Raw genomic sequence first — 19,583 nt, 5'->3', positions numbered from 1 at the left:
GCACTCTTTCTAAGTGATACAGATTAATGGAGCATGGTATCAACACCTGATCCAGTGGCTGTGTGCTAATGAGTCTAAATCCAAACGTTTCAAGATAAGTATTTAATTCTCCTTCTGTCCCACAATTTTCACTCCTCTGATGCTTACTATGCTGTACAGTGAATGATATATAACTGAAGATTTACTGAGCTAAATAAAAGGGAAATTTAAGGTTAATACCTTTTTATCTGAAGTTATTTACATCTCACTAATTAAGATTTTAGTATTGCCCACAAATGGGAAATTCATAAAGCTGAAGAAGTATCAAAAGGGACATAAGGCACTGATTGGCCTTGGAACATTACCATAATGTAAACTTTAATAAATAATATGTTCAGCAAATACAAATCAATTATTTGATCTTCTTGCACTGCAAATGGGAAAACAGAGATACTCATACTAAAGGTTTATATGGCAAGTATGTAAACAAAATATACAAACCAAAGTGTTGTGCGAGTTAAGGGCTCCTTTCTAACATGGGTTTAATATTTTTAGCACATTTAATGTACTTCATAGGCTAAAGGAAAAAGACCTGTTAATATTTATAGACTACATTTCATCTCTAGAAAAAAAGCCTTGAAACAGTATCGATGTATTTCAGCACTTCCACATTTAAATCCATGATTTCCTGGCTGTACACTGAATGTATGCAAGGAAGGATTAGCAGGGCTGGGCAGAGCACGGGATTCTGTGCAGTTCCTGTCTGGAAGGAGTAGCTACTCCTCCTGTATGTTCCTGCCGAGGGCAGCCAGATGCCAGCCAGAGACACAGTCCCAATTCTTCCCGACGCAGCCTGTGCCTGGAGAGAACTGAGAAGGTCTGTGGCAGTTCCTGCCCATCCCGAAATGGAGGTATGCTGCACGCTGCTCAAGTGATGCAGAGCCCCCCCACTATTCCATACTGCTGGCAGTTTGAACCCCTGCAGTAAAAGTCACACGCACGGTGGCACATGTGGCACGCTCCCACTGCAACTGGAAACACTGTGTTACATCTTGACGTTGTCCCAAACACTGCTAGACATTAAACACCTACATCAGCAGCTTCACATACCTTCTTTAGTTTTTTAAAACGAGCTTTTATCTGAAAAGCCATGAGAAGACCTTCTGAAGATTATCTGCTGTATGTATTTATTTGAATTCCTATAGTGGAGAGAATCCAGGAGCAACAGACTGGCTGCTCCCAGGTGAGAATGTCCACAGTCCATTTCCTTTATAGTTCCTCTTGCCACATCAAATAGTTCAGAGAACAAAATGCCTACCAAATAAGCAGTGTTTGGAATGATCCTCCCATTAAAGGACATTTTTTTTTTAAGATAACTTTAAAGGAAGCAAATCTGTTCCTGACATCTTCTAAAATTCTTGTTTCAAACAAAGAACTACTGAGACCCACACACAGTCTCACTAAAGAATCACATTCAGTATTCTCAAACTGAGAAAGGTCTATCTTTGATATCATGTCTGTCAGAGAAGAAACCCTGGCTGCTTATTGGTATCTGTGCATTACCAATGTAAAGCCTGAAATGCATTTGGATCAGTACCTTCTTTGTGCAAAAGGGTTTATAAATCTACTAACCTTAAACTAACCAGAACTACTGAAACAATCTATCAACAGCAGCAGGAAATCAGTGGTCTTGTAATACTAAGGTGACTTAATCTTAAAGGTGATCTAAAAAGGCTTTTTACCTGCCAAAGACTAATTCTGGGTTCTGTCTTTCTTCTGTAACAACTGACAAAGAACTAACATCAGATAAGAGATTGCATTCCATAAATTGTTTTAGTTGTTTGCAAACACACAATCAATTTGGGGGATAGGAGTGAGTAAAGAAATGTGGCATAAGCATGTAAGTTAGACTTAATGATTTCATTCTAAACCATGTTTGCCTCAGCCAAAAGAATAAATAAACCTACCAATCTGTCATATTTTAAAGGGAATTTAAAAATTTGGTTTCTTTTTAAATTCCACTAAGTTAAAAAGTATTTTCTGTTCATTGTTATACTTCCACTCCAACTTGAACACCTCACAACTTCCTTTGGGATAAACAAAAAGTACTGCTATTTGTTTTGACACTAAGAATGCATTTAGCATTCGCAGGTTTTGCCTTCTTTGTTCTGTGAGGTAATTTTTCTCAGTAGTTTTACAGATCTCCTGAGAGCTGTTAAGACTCCCAGCACTGGCAAGAGTTTGCTTTCTCTCAGCCAGGTGCAGTAGCAGTTCATACCAGCTCTTGGTACAGTAAGTACACCAGGTTCTGGCTAAAAAGGCAGTAGTCTTAAGTGGTTTTATAGCTTCTCAGTGTAGTCACATTTAAGTGAAGATCTAGTGATTGCTTCTTTCAGCTGATCTTTCTTCATGTTCTTCCTGGTTAAGCAGGACCCTGTACTTAGTTCTGCTGAAAAGGTGCTTTCCTATCAATTTTTGTGGTATTATGTTTCTCCATGTGAACAGATATGGTCTGGGCTAAACTTCTTGCCTCACAAAACCTCTTGCCCTCTCATCCTTTCCCTCACACAAAGGGATGAGCTACCCTTCCCTAGCCTTACTCCATCTTGCACAAGGTACTGTACAAAGCAAACCAATTTTAATAGCAATAACTAGCCTTCTGGTTAAGCCACAGACAGTCCTCTCTTTTTAACCAGTCAGTTCAGACTTCAGATCCCATTGTTGCCCTACTGATTCCAAAGGTCACAAACATTTGAGCCCTCATGAGATGTAAGAAGTTATGTAATATTGAAAAATAACAGTGTGGCCGTTTGAGTTGATCCTCTAGCTCAGACATAGGGGAGAAATTAACATTCCAGGGATAGGCCACATAAATGGCAACAATAGATAAATTAATATAATTTCATTGGAGCATCAAGAACTTAATGTCTAGAAGCACAGCTTGTTCTGCCCCTTCTCCTGCTGGCTTCTGCTGCTGCAGCTTCGCCTATCTTCCCCGGCTGCTGTTTTGGCTACTGCTGCTTCTGCTGCTTCGCCGCCGCTTGACCCCTCCCCCATCTCCCTTAAGGTTATTGTATTGTTTTTTTCCCTTCCTTCTCTAGTTATTATCTCTCTTTACATTGTTATACTTATACTATAAGAAAATACAATTTCATCTTTCCCTGACTTTCAAAAAAGAAAAAAAAAGAAGGGTTTCATATCTGAAACAATGTTTTTGAAGTTTAGATATGAACATCTGCTAGATCACTAGGTTTCTACCCCAAGACTGCAAAGCAAGCCTTCCATGAGACCTGTGACAAAAGATCTGAGCTACACAGTGGCCACCATGCTAGTGGACATCTAGAGGGGTACAGCCTTAACTGAGAGAAATAAGAAAGCTGGAAGACAAGATGCTGCCTGAAAGCACACTACTATTTTGTTAAGTAAAGATAAATGAAAAATATGAAGTCAGGATCGGTCAAGAAATTACAAAAAAGAAAAGAAAGAAAATTATTTGAGTGCTAAAACCTGAGTATCTGTTGCACTGCAACTGAGACAACTGACCAAATGACACCAATGACACCAGTGATCCTCAGAATCAGAGAGAAACTGAATGGAAGCACTACAGCTCAGCAGTATTTCCAGTCACTCACACACATTTCTGCTTTCTGACAAGTAGACCCTAATTTTTCCATTTCTGGTACCAAAGAAGAGTAAAACACAGAATCTACCAATCTAGAAGTCTTAGTATGCCATAAAATTCATCTTGAAATTTGAAGTGCTGCTTTACTAAGAAATGAAGCCAACAACAGAACCTTCCTTCCTAGTGTGTTTATGCAGGTGTGCCATCTGGTGGAGATGTTTCCTTTTCTTATGTCAAACCTCAGTGATGGATTTTTATTTTAAAACACAAACTGAGATTCAGCAGCAGGTTTTCAAACTATGGAAAAGACACTGCATACAGGTTAGTTGTATATACAAGCAAGGAATCCCAACAGCAAGGATCTGAGCATCTTAACCACCAGTAACCTCTAAAGAAAGAAAAAAAAAAGGACGACCTTCAAGTATCTCAGCAATCTGTGACTGATGGAAGCAACCACGGAACAGACAGAATCTGGTACAGGTTATTACCTTACTCTGAAGGCAAATATCCCCTATTCAGAAAGCCAGTATAATTTTAGGATGAAGGGGTTTGAATCCAACTGTTGAGAAACCACAGTCTCTTGACTGACCTGTACAGACCTTCTGAGCACAACTACAAGAAAGGCATACACCATCTGCCCACTATCCTATTTAACATCCAACTGCACATGGATGTTTGTCTCAGGAAAATTAAGAACAGGGCAAGCATGCATATTGTCTGTACCAAGCTGTTTCTTTCCCTGTTTTCAGCTTAGGAATCTCTTGGGCTGGATGTAGTCTCCCAGAACTGCAGCAGTGACTCTGTTAGCAGCTGCACGATTTTGTCAGTGAGTTCCATACATCCACACATGAAGAACCAGTGTCCTTGGGGTGGTTTTTTTTATCTCACACCATTTATGGCCATGTAGATGTCTATGACATCCCTATTGGAACTTCCTCCCACTACTGCACTGTCCACCAGAATGAGAAGTACCAGCTTACTCAATCCCTACACAGAAACTATCACTGATTTCCTGCCTTCTCTGAACCTTTAACAATTCTGTCATATCCTTTCTGGGACAGGAAACTCACGAAGTATTCCAGAGATGTAGATGGCCCAAGCAACTGCCCATAATGGTACTCTTTGTGTAGCACTTGATACACACTGGATTTCACCTGCCTGCCATCTTACTCTTCAAAATTGGCATTCAGTATCCGCTCTTGTCCCTACTGTCACGAGTATCTTTGTGTCATCACCATCAAACTGTCATCTCACTACTCACCTTCTTTTTCAAGTCACTTATGAATATGTTGCAGAGCTCTACCAGCAGCCTCCCAATTTTCACAGGCTCACAGGATGTTAGGTGTTGGAAGGGACACAAGGATATCATCCAGTCCAACCCCCCTGCCAGAGCAGGACAATCCTATCTAACACAGATCACAGAGGAACACATCCAGACAGGCCTTGAAAGGCTCCAGAGAAGGAGACTCCACGACCTCTCTGAGGAGCCTGTGCCAGTGCTCTGCGACCCTTACAGTAAAGAAGTTCCCCCTTGTGTTGAGGTGGAACCTCTTTTGCTGCAACTTACACCCATCGCTCCTTGTCCTATCTCAGGGAGCAGTGAGCAGAGCCTGTCCCCCCGCTCCTGGCAGCCCTCAGATATTTACAAACATTTATCAAATCCTAAGTTTTCTCTTTTCCAGACTAAAGAGTCCCAGGTCCCTCAGCCTCTCCTCATATGACATGCCCTCCAATCAACCTCACAGCCCTCTGCTGGACCCTCTCCAGCAGATCCCTGTCCCTCTTAAACTGGGGAGCCCAAAACTGAAGACAGTATTCAAGATAGGGTGTCACCAGGGCAGAGTAGAGGAGGAGAAGGAGAACCTCCCTTGATCTGCTGGACACACTCTTCCTAATAGACCCTGGGATCCCATTGGCCTTCTTGGCCACAAGGGCACATTCTGCAAAGACTGATCATGGGTTCTACTTATTTTCAATGCTTAAACTGATTTCCATTTACTCTATAGCTAGACAGTTTCTTCTAAAATAGTTGGTGACAGATCTTATGAAAACCTTTCTGCCAAACAAAATATTCTGCATATTTTGCCACCCAGTTCCAATAGAATCAGAAGGCAAAAGTTGAAAAATTCTCAAATTCCACCTAAGGAGGCAGAATTTGTCAGTGATGATAGGTCTTGCTTTAATCATACCATCCAACCTGTGTCTTATCCTAGATAATAAAAAGGTCTATTATCTAAAAAAAACCCAAACCACCAAATCTATGTCACGTTAACACATCTGTGCATTACAATATCTATGCTTTCCCCATATGAACCTTTGTTTCTGACCAAATGGAAGCAAAATGTAAGGTATTCAGCTCAAGAATTCTTGTGCGAAATATTCACCATCAGTCTTAAAAACACAAAGCTGGAACTTTTTTGCTTCCAGGTAAGAAAAGGATGAGCATTCAGTTCTCTTTACTGTTGCATCATACATGGCTTATGATATTGACAGGGAACTTTATTGTACCTGCTCCACTGGGAATTTCAGAAGCACTTCTGATACAGAGAGAAAAAAAAAAGAAGTGTTTGTCTAAAATATATGAAGCTAAATGCTTACTTGGCTTTAAATGGGGAATCAGAGACAGCAGTTTTTCCTTCCAGCAAACTCTCATATTCCTTTGCCCTGGAGGAGAAAATATCCATTATTATTGACTATCGTCTCAAGTGCACAGCATGTAATAGCAGCAAGATCACTTTAACCTCTGGGGTTTGTCTATTCCATAGCAATGCACTGCAGTTCTGTCAATTCCACCCTGTCATAACCCATGCTGATACTTAACCATTGGCCATTAACAATTTATGGTTAGTATTACAACTTTAGAATAACATCAGTACACAAACTGTGTATTTGACTTTCCAAAGGGTAGGAAATGGTTTAAGTGATACATGCAACAGCTGCACTAACCTGCTGTTTATTATGAAATTATCACATTCATCTGATCACAATATTACTTGGTAATGTAACAGACAAGTAGTGCAGGTCAGCAGATCATTACATCACAGAGACTATAATTAACATATAAATAATTTGTTTTATTTACAGGCACAGGAGTATTGTTTATGTAAGTAATGACTGTATTGTAGCACTATGAACCTTGTTAAGCATGCAGCAGAGAAGTAAATACCTCTACCATGACTGTTTTACTGCTGGAATCAGAAACACAAACCTCTTCAGTCCTTAGAAGTATTATTTATGCTGGCCATATGCCAAAAGTAGAGAGAGACGGAAGACTTTTTTGCACTGCTTGTTTTGACTCTAGCCAGCCTGTCCCAACACACCCTGACCAGCTCATCAACCAAAGCTGGATTCACAAAGGTAATCCTGTAACCCTTTTTAAACAACAAACAACATAAAACTCATCCAGACACTACAGTGATGCAGAAAAATTCTGTTCTGGGAGACAGAGCCCTGTGATGATAGAACGGGTAGTAAAAGCATTTAGCTGTTAAAAACATCTTCAGGATAGCTTCACAAGGAACTTAATCCATCAGCCTCCTAAAGAGGCCAAAGTTTGCCCTCTGGAAGTCCAAGGTGGCTGCTTTACTAACCTCTCTCCTTGCTTGCCCAAGGCTGAACAAGAGACATCGTTCCTGGCTTGGAAAATTCTTACCTAAAACTGTACATATACCCAAAGGACACTTCACTGGCACACTGAACTAAACCTGTGCTCAAGTATGTGATCTATCTTTCCCTACCAACAGCACCCATAAGAAGTCCCAAAGGAAAACGACAAATGCCTCTCAGGACAGAAGTGGAAAACTGGGCAACTTTCACCCATCAAAACTCTATTTCCTATTAATTTTCAAGGTAACTGGACTATTAACTGCTGTCAGGTGACATTCTTGTCGACTTTATAAATGTCCAGCTGTTGGTTTTTTTTCCCAAATCTAGAATTTTTACAATAGCCTGCAGTGGGAAATGTGTTTCTGCTCTGCAAATAAACATTTAGTAAAGATTTAATTCCTGAGGATTCAGTACAAAAATGAGATCTTTCTCATTATTTTCTGTTCACCCAAGTGGATCATGTTTTCCAAAGCTACTCAAAGTTTCCCTTGAGTTGCTTAACCTATACAGCTTCTGCTACATGCAAATATTGTTACACTACCACTAGCTCTGATTTGTGGATCATTAATAAAGCTATTAATCACAACTGAATTTAGTATTAAACATGAAGGTGAGATTCCTTTATTAACCTTGTGCCTTCTTTCCTGTCTCTTAGCCAGAAACAACACATTTCAGCTTTGAGTTTCCTACAGACAAGTCAGTCAAACATGACTAATCACCTCAAATACCTGGTACTAAATGAACATGTCTGGAGTGCTTTATATCCACCACGAAGCGTATCTCGACTGTACATACCACCTAGCTGATAACTACGCCTTGATGTTAGCTTTCATCAAGCCTCCTCTTGCCATGTGGGTACCAAAGTGTTCTGCTAGCAGCACATACATGTTAGCCTGAGATAATTTACTTAGCTATATATCAATTGTTACTGTAGCACCTGTTTAATGGCTTCAGGTTATAAATATTATTAATAAGACTAACAAAACTTCTCAACTTATCTAATAACCCATTGATCACAACCTGTTCCCCTATTCATCTTTGCCCTTCATTGCTCTGATATTGTAATAGTGATTTAAGACCTAGAAACTCAGGAGAGCAACATGATCCTGTTTGGATGTGGTTACTTATTTCAAGTATCACAGCTTCCTGGAAACTCAATTTATAATTTCACGTCTTGAGGTACAAGGGAGTTTGTTGTTTCTTTTTCCAGGGAAGAGGAACAGTTGCAAATATGCACTAAATCATGGTTTGTAGATAAGCTGCTTACACCTGTGAAACAGTTACCTGTAAAGGCAGTAATCCCACCAAAAAGTTCAGCCACTTCTTAAAACTAACACCAAGATTACTGAACACAAATTTCCTCTATCACCAATTTAACTCCTCTTAGACCTTGAAACTGTTTCTGTATTTTTTCAAGTGTGCATCACCTTTGTAGAATGATGTCCCTTTGTTAGTTGTAATTATATTTTTTGATGACAAATATGCTGATTCACCCAGTAGCCTGACACATAAGAACTCAGAATGTCCTGAAAAAGCTCAACTATCAATGTCAATAACCAATAAGTACCTGACACATCTTTTGACTAAATTCAATAGAAGCAGCTCCTGAGAAAGAATTAAAATCGGGTCATTTTTCCCCAAGTCAACGGGTAGTAAAACTAAGTCTGCATGTGAAGCAATCAGAAATGGAGAAGAATGTTACCCAGTTTCAACAGTGTGATCTAATGTGGTACTCAGATAGTGGATTTATTCATCCAAAGAAGAAAGTATCAGAAGCAGTTACAGACTGTAAAAGCACTGTGGTTTTGAAGACTGATTTGAAGACTTATTATTAGTACTATTACAAGTTGATAAACCATCTAATTTTTGATGCAGCCCTAAAAATCCATTTAGGTGCTCTTTGCTTATTTGTAACTCTTCTTGCTTAAAAAACAAGTCAGAGAGAGCTGAGAAGTATGCAAAGAGGTGTTACAACATTCTGTTAAGTATTAACCTCAGCTGCAGGCTGCTCAGCTATAATTAATGATATAATGATGTCCTGCACATCATACTGATGTCACTAGCAGATGTCACTTTTTAGACTAATGACAAACTGCAGGTCTGACAACTCACTTTGCATTTTAAGATATTTTTACCTTTCTTTTTGTTGTGACAGGCAACAAAAAATGATTAAATTTAGTCATGAGATTTGATACTACAGCAGGCTGACTTCTATTTGTTGATTACTATTGATTTTCTTTGATACTTCATTTAAAAATCAATAGCTAGGAAGAAAAATAGGCATGGTTTACACAAATTTAAACATGCTATTGTATGCTACAAGAGGCTACAGTTTTGGCAGGGCACTGGCATCCAATTATGAGAAAAGCTCTTAACAGGTGAAACCAAGGGCTCCAGATCGATATTCAGTTTTCTTTCTCAATCAGAGAAAGTGGCCATAAATTAGGCTCATCAGTGTTATTTTCAAGACACTCCCAAAGCAAATAATTTCACTTTTTTTTTTCCCCAGCCTTCCACTGCACTCATACTAAAGGACAAAAGGTAAACTTTAGAACAAAACTTAAATAAAAACCAAACCAAACCAAAAACATAAGCTAGAAGCTTGCAGTACCTGGAGTTCATCCGTGCCTTCAGCTTTTTGGCTTTCTTTTTAGTTTTCTGTTTCTCCTCTCCATCTTTCAACGGCTCCACAGGAACAGAGCTCTCAATCACAATGTCCACAATGTACTTTTTTAAAGACAAGTGCTCCTGCAGAAAATATTGAAACAATATTGAGTGCTACAGCACGTGGGGGAGATTATCTGAAATGTGTGAATTGTGATTGTCTTCTCAGGAAACAACAGTGCTAAATACTTAACACCAAGTTAAGAAAATAAAAGAGAAACTTGGAAGTAATAATAAACAGATAGTTTGCTGCCAGTTATGTATCTACCCCCTTTTTAATATACTGAGGCTTATAATTGTTTCTGTACAGCACACTGAATACATTATGAAGTACAGGTCATCATTGCCTAAGAGGGTAATTTATTCTTGAAAATAATTACTGCCACAATCAAATGTGGTTATTTTTGGTAACTATCCTTAAAATTCAAAGTAAAATGTGAAGTGCCAGAGAGTTTATAGACAGTATTTTCCAGCAAACAACCTATACTTTCTTTCAGTGATTCAGGAGAGTATTATGCCTATTGAAAACAAAATAAATCTCTCTGAAATTTCCTGGAAAAAGCCCATTTAATTTTTTTAAAGCATTGCTGCATAATATAACCTAGCAATATATAGTTGGTCAAAACAGTAACTAAAGTTTCTGTCTTAAATCATGTGAATGCTACAGGAATACTGAATTAATATTAGACAGAAGAAATGAAGCATAATGATCTAAGCAACTTCTAAAAGTAAAAGTGACTTTAACTATGCTGCCTACTCTCCTAGTGCACCTGGACATTTCTTCCTCAATGTCCAAGTTGTTTAAACCTTGGATGCTATACACATACAGAACTCTAACAGTTTTTGTAAGCATTCCCCACTCCAATCTCATCTACTGAATTTTTGCAAGATATGTTTGAAGAAAAACTTTAAGGCATTTCAAGAGGCTGTTCACTTAGGGCATGATTCAGTAGTGCAAGATGAGCAAAACATCCCACTTTTTGTGGAGTTAGTTCTTAACCTGTCCATAGTAGCACAGAACATAAACCATTCCAGGGCTGGTTATGAAACTCCAGCTCATTTTTGTCTCCTTGGAGAGCTGCATCCCACCACACTCCCTTTAAAACAGCTCTGTCCTTAAACTTTTATGTGAAATACAGGAACCTGATCATAAGGCTGAAACTGTGCAGGGAGCTGAATGCATTTGAGTTTTTCAATTGTAAGAACAGGAAGGACTTCCTCAGAACAGACTACAACACTACTCCTGGTCTGCCACCAGGCTTCAGGGTCCTTAACCTGTGACATTTTCTGGATTCTTAGTTATTATTAAAACCCAAATAAACAATCACAACAAAATAACCTAAGCAAACAACAACCAAACACACACCATTATTTCAGTGGGATTTGATATGTACATCACTGCTTTCCAAACTCAACTAGAAGACCCTGGCGTTGTAATTTACCTCAGTTTACCTCAGATCTCACAAGGTGAAGCACCTGCAACAGACAAAACTAAGCAGGACTGTTACTACAGTACTGTATCTTTGCTCAACAGTGCAACTGGTTTCACAGAATCACAGAATGTTAGGGGAAAGATCGTCTGGTCCGATACCCCTTGTCAAAGCAAGATCACCTAGAGTAGGTCACACAGGAATGCATCCAGGTGGGTTTTGAACACCTCCAGGGGAGACTCTGCAACCTCTCTGGGCAGCCTGTTCTAGTGCTCCATTCATCAGATCTTCAAACTATTTACTAAATCCTTCAAAGTGACAAGAATCATAGAATCATTATAAAATCATAGACTGGTTTAGGCTGGAAAGGACCTCAAAACTCATCCAGTTCCAAGCCCCTGCCACAGGCAGAGACACCTCTCACTAGTACAGGTTGCTCAAAGCCTCATCCAACTTGGCCTTGAACACCTCCAAGGAGGGAGCATCCACAACCTCTCTGGGCAACCTGTTCCAGTGTCTCACCACCCTCACTGTAAAGAACTTCTTCCTAACATCTAGTTTGTATTTCCCCTCTTCTAGGTTAAACCCATTATCCCTCATCCTGTCATTACAAGTGCTTGTAAATAGTCCCTCCCCAGCCTTCCTGTAGGCCCTGTTCAGAGACCAACATGAAGCTAACACTGCACTTTGAAATGGACACCACCTCATAGAAGGGGCAGAAGCCTCCAGGTACAGTCAGCCTGCTGTCCTGCTGCAAGGTGTCAGCTGCAAACACGGCAGAAAGGAGAGGCAAAGCCTTGCATTCCCTTAGCAGACACTCATCTCTTTTTCTTAATCTTATCTGTGGTTTAGCAGATGACTCAAAGAGAACTCCAGGGTTCAACAAGCACATTCATTTATCAGCCTGTGAGGGCCAGAAGAGGTCTTGCTGTCAACAGCACACAGGATGCTTACAAACCGTTTTGTTCACACGAACTCTCAGGCTCCTTTGTGACTGATGTTTCTCAGACTTCTCATCTTTCAGATGTGGCAGCCTGGATTAATATCAGACTTCATACATAAAGCTCATTAAAGTAAGACTAGAACACTAATACCTTGTGCCACAAAAACAACCACTTTTGGAAGGTGTGGATCAAAGCATCAGATTATCACAGTAGACAGATCCACACCATTCAGGTGTGAAGCAATTTTAAGTCAGACCATGGTATTGAATGACGACTGACCTCTGAAGTTAGATGCTGTGACATTATGCTTCACAGCAGTGTACAAATATTTATCCCCATGTTTTAAGCAGCAGCTAGCAGTTACATGAAAAGAGAAAAGCTGTGAAAACCAGAGGCACACTGAAGTACAGTATGGCCAATCCTTAAAAAAACATTAATTCAGGAGAAATTTTACCTGCACGGCCATTAGCTGGACAGGTCACAATATTATCAAAGTGCCATAGGTGTGTGAAAATGAGTGAAGCCACTGCATATTAAAAAGCAAACTTCCCTCATCCTTTGAATGCTTTTACTTAATAAAGAAACTATTCAATATCAGGGCTTCTTTATTTCTCATAAAGGTAATGCTGTGTAACTGGCTGATGCAGTCTCTTCTTCACAAAGCCTTGTACTTTTTAATTGTGACTTTTGTCTAAGTAACTGCTAAATGCAGTGAGACTCACTCAGATGAATTTACCCTCTCCACAAAGGTATTCTGTGGTTCTTTTTACGACAGTTCTGGCCTGATTCTGTGCTATGCTGAGCACGTAATGCCCTGGTCCTTCAACACATTAGTAAGCTTCCAGAACTTCAAAGCATGCAGGACATCAAAAATGCAAAGCATTGATAAGCAAAGACTCTTTTCTCGTGAAAACTTCTGTTATTACTATCTGTATTTACATCCATCAAATATGCTTATGCACCTTCAGCTAATACATCAGTAATGTCAATTTTAGCTGCTGAATTGCTCTAAAGCTTAAAGACTTACGTGTAATACATCAGTTTTGTTGGCTTTGCCCTAATGGAATACTTTTTTATCTCAGGATTAAAGTAAAATCAGTTATGATGGTCGTTAGGTATCAGATTTCTGCCATAACTTTTCATAGTTGAGAAGTCGTATTTGAGAATTTGAAACTTTCCAAATGCAACAGAGAGGTTTTATCTCCTAGCTACATGAGAATGTGAGCTGCCAAAACCATTATAGCTAAAATTAATAAGGTTACCCACGAAGTCATATCCTTGCTAGTTATTGCCTAGTGCCACTCAACTGATGGAAACAGAAAAAAACTACCCAGATCATTTCAAAGCTTGAGGCTGATAATTTTAAGCACTTCTTTTAACCAAGTATTTCTCTATACACTGAATTGCATCCCTTTTCCCTGAATGACACGCTCATGTCACAAGGATTACAGCATTACTATTGATATTCTCTGAAATAAAGTACAATTTTCAGAGTCCAGAACAAATACAACAGCAAAATTTTCCCAGGGAAAGTGTAGCAAAGTACTGGCAAGTGTCAGAAAACTGTGCGGTTAGATACAATCCACTTCAGTTCTGATGAGGAGAGCCACATCACAAACTGAATTCTGAACCTCAGTAATCCACATAAAATACAATAGCTGGGGAATAAATTTCCCAGCTGACAACCTCTTCATACAATACTCATTCTCAAGACCAATATCTTGACCAGCTCTCCCAATTTATCGTCCTGATTACAGCAACAGCATAGAATCACAGAATCAACCAGGTTGGAAGAGACCTCCAAGATCACCCAGTCCAACCTAGCACCCAGCCCAACCTAGCACCCAGCCGTAGACAAGCAACCAGACCATGGTATTAAGTGTCCCAGCCAGGCTTTGCCTGAACACCTTCAGGGACGGCGACTCCACCACCTCCCTGGGCAGCCCATTCCAATGCCAATCACTCTCTCTGGGAAGAACTTCCTCCTAACATCCAGCCTAGACCTTCCCTGGCACAACTTGAGACTGTGTCCCCTTGTTCTGTTGCTGGGTGCCTGGGAGAAGAGATCAACCCCACCTGACTACAGCCTCCCTTCAGGTAGTTGTAGACAGCAACGAGACCACCCCTGAGCCTCCTCTTCTCCAGGCTAAACAACCACAGCTCACTCAGCCTCTCCTCACAGGCTTCTCACCAGCTTCATGGCCCTTCTCTGCACACTTTCCAGTATCTCAACATCTCTCTTGAATCGAGGAGCCCAGAATCCACCCACCAGCAATCCAGCCCAGCATCCACCTACCTGTCCTTCACAGATGAAACATTTGCAGGTGTGCAGGTATTTATCAAACCAGAACACAACTACAAAACTATTTTCCTATCCAGTCTCTTTGACTATGACCCTTTTGGCTGCCTGTATTATATATTAGCTACTATTCATTTTCACTGCTCAAATATTTATAGTAACATTATTAAATTGTGATGTAAAGTGTGCCAAGCAGAACTCTTCCTAACAAAATTTACTTATTCTAAAATAAGGAGGGAGCATAACAGAAAAACCTGTTACCCTTTCTTTTCTTTTGAAGTAAACATTGCCTTCTTTATGAATTCTGCCTGGGGCAGGCTTGCATAGGTAGGACAATACTGCAGTAAAGCATCTGTATTTGCTCAAGCTGAGAAGAAAATCACAGCCTGGCATCTGTTGCTGCAGGGCAGTCATAACTTAGGATCCCCTGTTCTCTTGTGTGCATGTTGCTTTTCACTGGCTCTCATGAAGCACAATACTCCCCCTAATGCACAGCAGTAACAGCTGGCAAAGGAAGGCTCTTAAAACCCCCCAGTCAGTGGCTGGCAGGAGTGGCTAGGTTCATCACCTAGTATATCAAGCAGTTTCTGCTGTTTCCTGTAAGCTCTGAAGTGTCCAGTGCCACCATGCAGCGGAACAGGAGTGAAATTCTACTGTCTAGCAACAGGTATGTAAAGGCCTGACTCTCCCGACATACGGAGTGTGACACAGTCCTTAATTAGCATGTTTCCATTATGTATAAACTAGGCAATTACCCTCAGCAGAAAACCCTTCCAGCTACTGGACTTTCACCTGAAAAACTGAGTCAAAATTACCTTCTTGGAACCTGAAAGAGTTTATAGTTGGGTTTTTTTCTCTATTATTTTTAATTTTCATCCTGTTCTGTGTTTCTGGATTCCCCCCAGAACTGAAGCAGAAGTGCCAGAATACCATAAGACTGGTTATTCTTATTATTGTTGTATTCTTTCCAGCCTTGAATCCCCAACTTTGGAAAGAAAAGACATTCTTATGTTTTCTAACCTAATTCTGCAGACCAAGGCAACTTGGAAAATACCTGACTCCAGCTATTTATCAGAATCCAGTCTTCAGAACTCCCAAACATTTGTTGTTTGCCCTATCAGACCAGCATTAAAATAAAGATTGTAGAGAAGTACTTGCAGAGGCTTATATTCCTTAATAATTGCTGCCATCCATTTACAAAAAAAACCATAGCCAACTGAGTATTTTGTATAAACATAAGGTACATCAGAAACATATTGTAGCAAATCAGCAGGCAACTGCTCTAAAGTCTACATAGATATTTTAGATTAAGATCTTTACCTGTTTCAAAATAAACAACATCCTGTAACTGCAGAACACCATTTAAACGTGATTTTGATATTCACAACCAAGGTCAGCAGTAACAATTTCTTACTTGACTACAATCAGCTAAGGGACATCTCTGCCAATTTTTGGAGAGGTTTCTGAGGCTGGATTCTAAATCACGTTACCACAGGAATATTTGTCCATTATTTTATTACACATTTCAACAAAACTCAGAAAAAATTCCCCTCGTAGCTTAGGACAATATTTAATATGAAATCCAGATGCTGTGGCAGGACCATGAGTTCCATCAAAGGCAAACTCCAGTTTCTGACATTACATCTAATGTCATGCATGGTCACGTATGATCAAATCCACCACAAGTGATGATCCAAACCAGGAGAAAGTTCAAAACAGGGAAGTTATTTATCTGTTCTCATTAATAAGAGTTATTTTAAGTGCTTCATATGTGAAGAAACAGGTTATTAAAAAACAGCTGTTCAAATATTCAAAGAGTTTAACTATTGACATCTCTATGCTTGAATGTTCTTTAGAAGATGAGTGTAGTGCATAAAAAAACTTCTATTATTAATTTCAAACTGACCTTTCATGGTGAAAGTAATTTTTCCTTCACTTCTTGAATTTAATTAAGTTTTCATTTTTTCTATGAGAGACTACCACTGCTTTTTAGCATGTCCAAACTAAATACTAGTTTTACTGCTGAGACTCACTGCACTTCCAGTCACTTTGCTTGGCCATAAATTCTGTGAAATGACAGCCTGCCACTAAGATAAACAGCAAATTATGTTGTGAATAGGAGGCTCAGATATTGCTTGAGATTTTTAGTATCATTCCCTTTCCACTTCTCACTTTAAAATGTGAAAACAGAAGGCAAAGTGAAGTTGTTTCTTTGAGGAGATGAGAATCTTGTACAGTGGACACAGAACTAACCCTTTTGGAGATGAGGGAAGCAAGCTGGAAGACACTGACATTCTCCTCCGGCTGCAAGGGCACGCAAGAGAAAGGGGGAAATGAGAGTGCACTTGGCCCTGCCAGCAGTACTTTTTTGTACTGGCTGTGAATATTCAAGATCCCCAGGCCAAAAGGAGGAAGGCTGCAGCTGCTGGCAATGATCTATCACAACCAGAGGCACAGCCAATAAACAATTAATCATGTAGAGTTTTGCCAAGAAAAACAGGACTTTGCCATATATATCAAAGGTAAGAAGCTATTGCTGCGCAAAGTACAAAAACTGGAATTGATGTATAGAGTACTGAGAGACCTTCTGCAAACTGCAGCATGGATTAAACTCCATAATTACCTGATCCTTCATGACAGCTTCTTCTAGGACAAATGTACTCACAGCATAATTACAAGGCCAGAGCTCCTGTGCTGAAAGTACCACAGGTATCCAACAGATAGGAAACATCCATAAACAAAAACGGACCACAGATGCTTGGCCTAATTCCATTCTTCTGGCAACATACAGACTCTCTCTTAAAAAAAAAAACCAAACAAAAAACCTTCACTTCCTCAGGAAAAAAAAAAAAGACTAAAACAAACTCAGCTGGAACCTGAGGCTTTATTGGGATGGGGAGTTCTTGTTTGTAGGTGATTTAGATTGCTTCCACGGAGCTACAGAGAAGAAAAATGGGCTACTGTTGGAAAACTATAATCAGATGCCAAGAAAAACATGACTTTAAAATGAAGTCTATATTCTGTAACTCTGTGGATAACAGGAAAAAAGAACATTGTTCAACATATGACCAAACCATATGCACCACTGTATTATGCAGAAATTACTTCAGTGTTATTTACCACCAGAGCCAAGTCAAGATCATCTCCTCATACTGTAATGGTCACAACTGATTGTTCAAATGCTCAGAAGAGACTGCAGTGCAGACACCAGCAGAAGACCAAGGTTGCAAACATAAGGTACACAGAGCTCACAGCCCCCCCAGAATAACTTAAATAAAATCAGACTGGCATGAAAGTCCAGAGCCTTCAATAATCAAACACAAACCAAAAGCTTAAAACTAAATGCTAAAAAAAACACAAACAGCTGAGGTGCATATCCAACTCTTAGCCTCAGCCTTCATCAGCAAGCACTCCAACCACACCATCCAAATCACAGAAGGCAAAGGCAGGGAGCATGAGAATGAAGAATTGCCTACTGAAGGAAAATACGAGGTTTGAGACCATACAAGAACCTGAAGGTGCACAAGTTGCTGGAACCTGATGAGACGCATCTGCAGGTCCTGAGGAAAGTGGCAGATGAAGTTTCTAAGCCATCATCCATCATCTTTGAGAAGTCATGGCAGCTCAGTGAAGTTCCCACCAAATGGGAAAGGGGAAACACAATCCCCATTTTTAAAAAGGGACAAAACCAAGACCTGGGAACCACAGGTCTGTCAGGCTACCCTCTCTGCCTGGAAAGATCATGGAGCAGATCCTCCTGGAAACTATGCTAAAGCACATGGGAAAAAGGAGACAACTGATAACAGCCAACATGTTCATGTACCTGGACATGAGCAAAGCATTTGATACTGTTTCACATGACATCCTTGTGTCTCAACCAGACAGGTGTGGATTGGACAGACGACCACTTGGTGGATAAGGAATTGGCTGGACAGTCACACTCATGGCAACTGCAGTCAACAGGGCACCCTTGGCAAATCTGCCAAAGAAACCAAGCTATGTGGTATGACTGACATGCTAGAGGGAAGGGGTGGCTATCCAGAAGGATGTGGATGAGAAGGGGGCCAATGTTTCTTCATTAAGTTCAGCAAAGCCAAGTGCAAGGTCCTGCACTTTGGTCAGGACTATCCCATGCACAAATAGAGGCTGGGGCATGAGTGTATTGAGAGCAATCCCAAGGACTTGGCGTGTTGGTCAACAAGAAGCTTAACATAATCTGGCAACACACATTTGCAGCCCAGAAGGCCAACTGCATTCCAGACTGCATCAAAAAAAGTGTGGACAGCAGATTGTGGGAAGTGATTCTCCTCTTCTACTCTGCTGAGACCTCACCTGGAGTACTGCATCCATCTCTGGGGCCCCCAGAATGAAGAGGGCATGGAACTGTTGGAGATGGTCCAGAAGACTGCCACAAAAATGACCAGAGTTGGAGCACCCTCCCCTGAAGACAGGCTGAGAGGCTTGTGATTATTCATTCTGGAGAAGAGAAGGCTTTGGTGAGACCTTACAGCAGTCTTCCAGTATTTCAAGGGAGTCTATGAGAAAGCTGGAGAGGGACTTTTTTACAAGGGCATGTACGGATTCAGAGGGGAAAAACCAAAAGTATTTTCCCCAATGCTGATAAGGCTGAAGCAATGAAATAAGTTACATGTAATTTAATGAAAATATAGTGAATTGGAGAAAAAAAATCAGTTAGCAACGTCCAGGCATCACCATGTTTCTCTATATTTTCTGAAGAAAAAGGGCAAAGGTCAAGCATGAAAATATTCCCACACCTCTTTCCCTCAGTAGTTTCCAATGTAAGAACTATGGGAAGCAGCAGATGACTTTGAGAAAACAGCCTGATTTCTCAAAAAAAACCCAATCTCTTGTGCCTAAAAGGCCTTCACAAATTCAAACTCACCATGAACATCAGCTTTGCTTGTGTGTTGTACCAGCTATAAAACTCACATGGCTGGAACAGAACCGCACCAGCACAACTCTGCTTTCTCCCCACATCCTGGCAAAAGCATGGCCCTGCCAGCAGAAGAGTGCCTGTA

General features: G+C 40.2%; 1 protein-coding gene across 3 annotated transcripts in view; it reads right to left on the bottom strand.

Moving 5' to 3' along the window:
- Window positions 1-19,583, bottom strand: part of SCAPER (S-phase cyclin A associated protein in the ER) — a 243,491-nt gene that overhangs the window by 73,462 nt on the left and 150,446 nt on the right. For all 3 annotated transcript variants that reach the window (XM_064157319.1, XM_064157318.1, XM_064157320.1), the window contains 2 exons: window positions 9,819-9,955; window positions 6,200-6,265 (listed from right to left, as the gene is read on the bottom strand). In XM_064157319.1, the coding sequence (XP_064013389.1) occupies window positions 6,200-6,265; window positions 9,819-9,955 (203 nt within the window). The remainder of the gene's footprint in view (window positions 1-6,199; window positions 6,266-9,818; window positions 9,956-19,583) is intronic.

This window comes from Pogoniulus pusillus, chromosome 17 (genome assembly GCF_015220805.1).
Source record: "Pogoniulus pusillus isolate bPogPus1 chromosome 17, bPogPus1.pri, whole genome shotgun sequence".
Taxonomy (NCBI): Eukaryota; Metazoa; Chordata; class Aves; order Piciformes; family Lybiidae; genus Pogoniulus; species Pogoniulus pusillus.
This window is presented reverse-complemented; position numbering and strand designations above follow the sequence as displayed.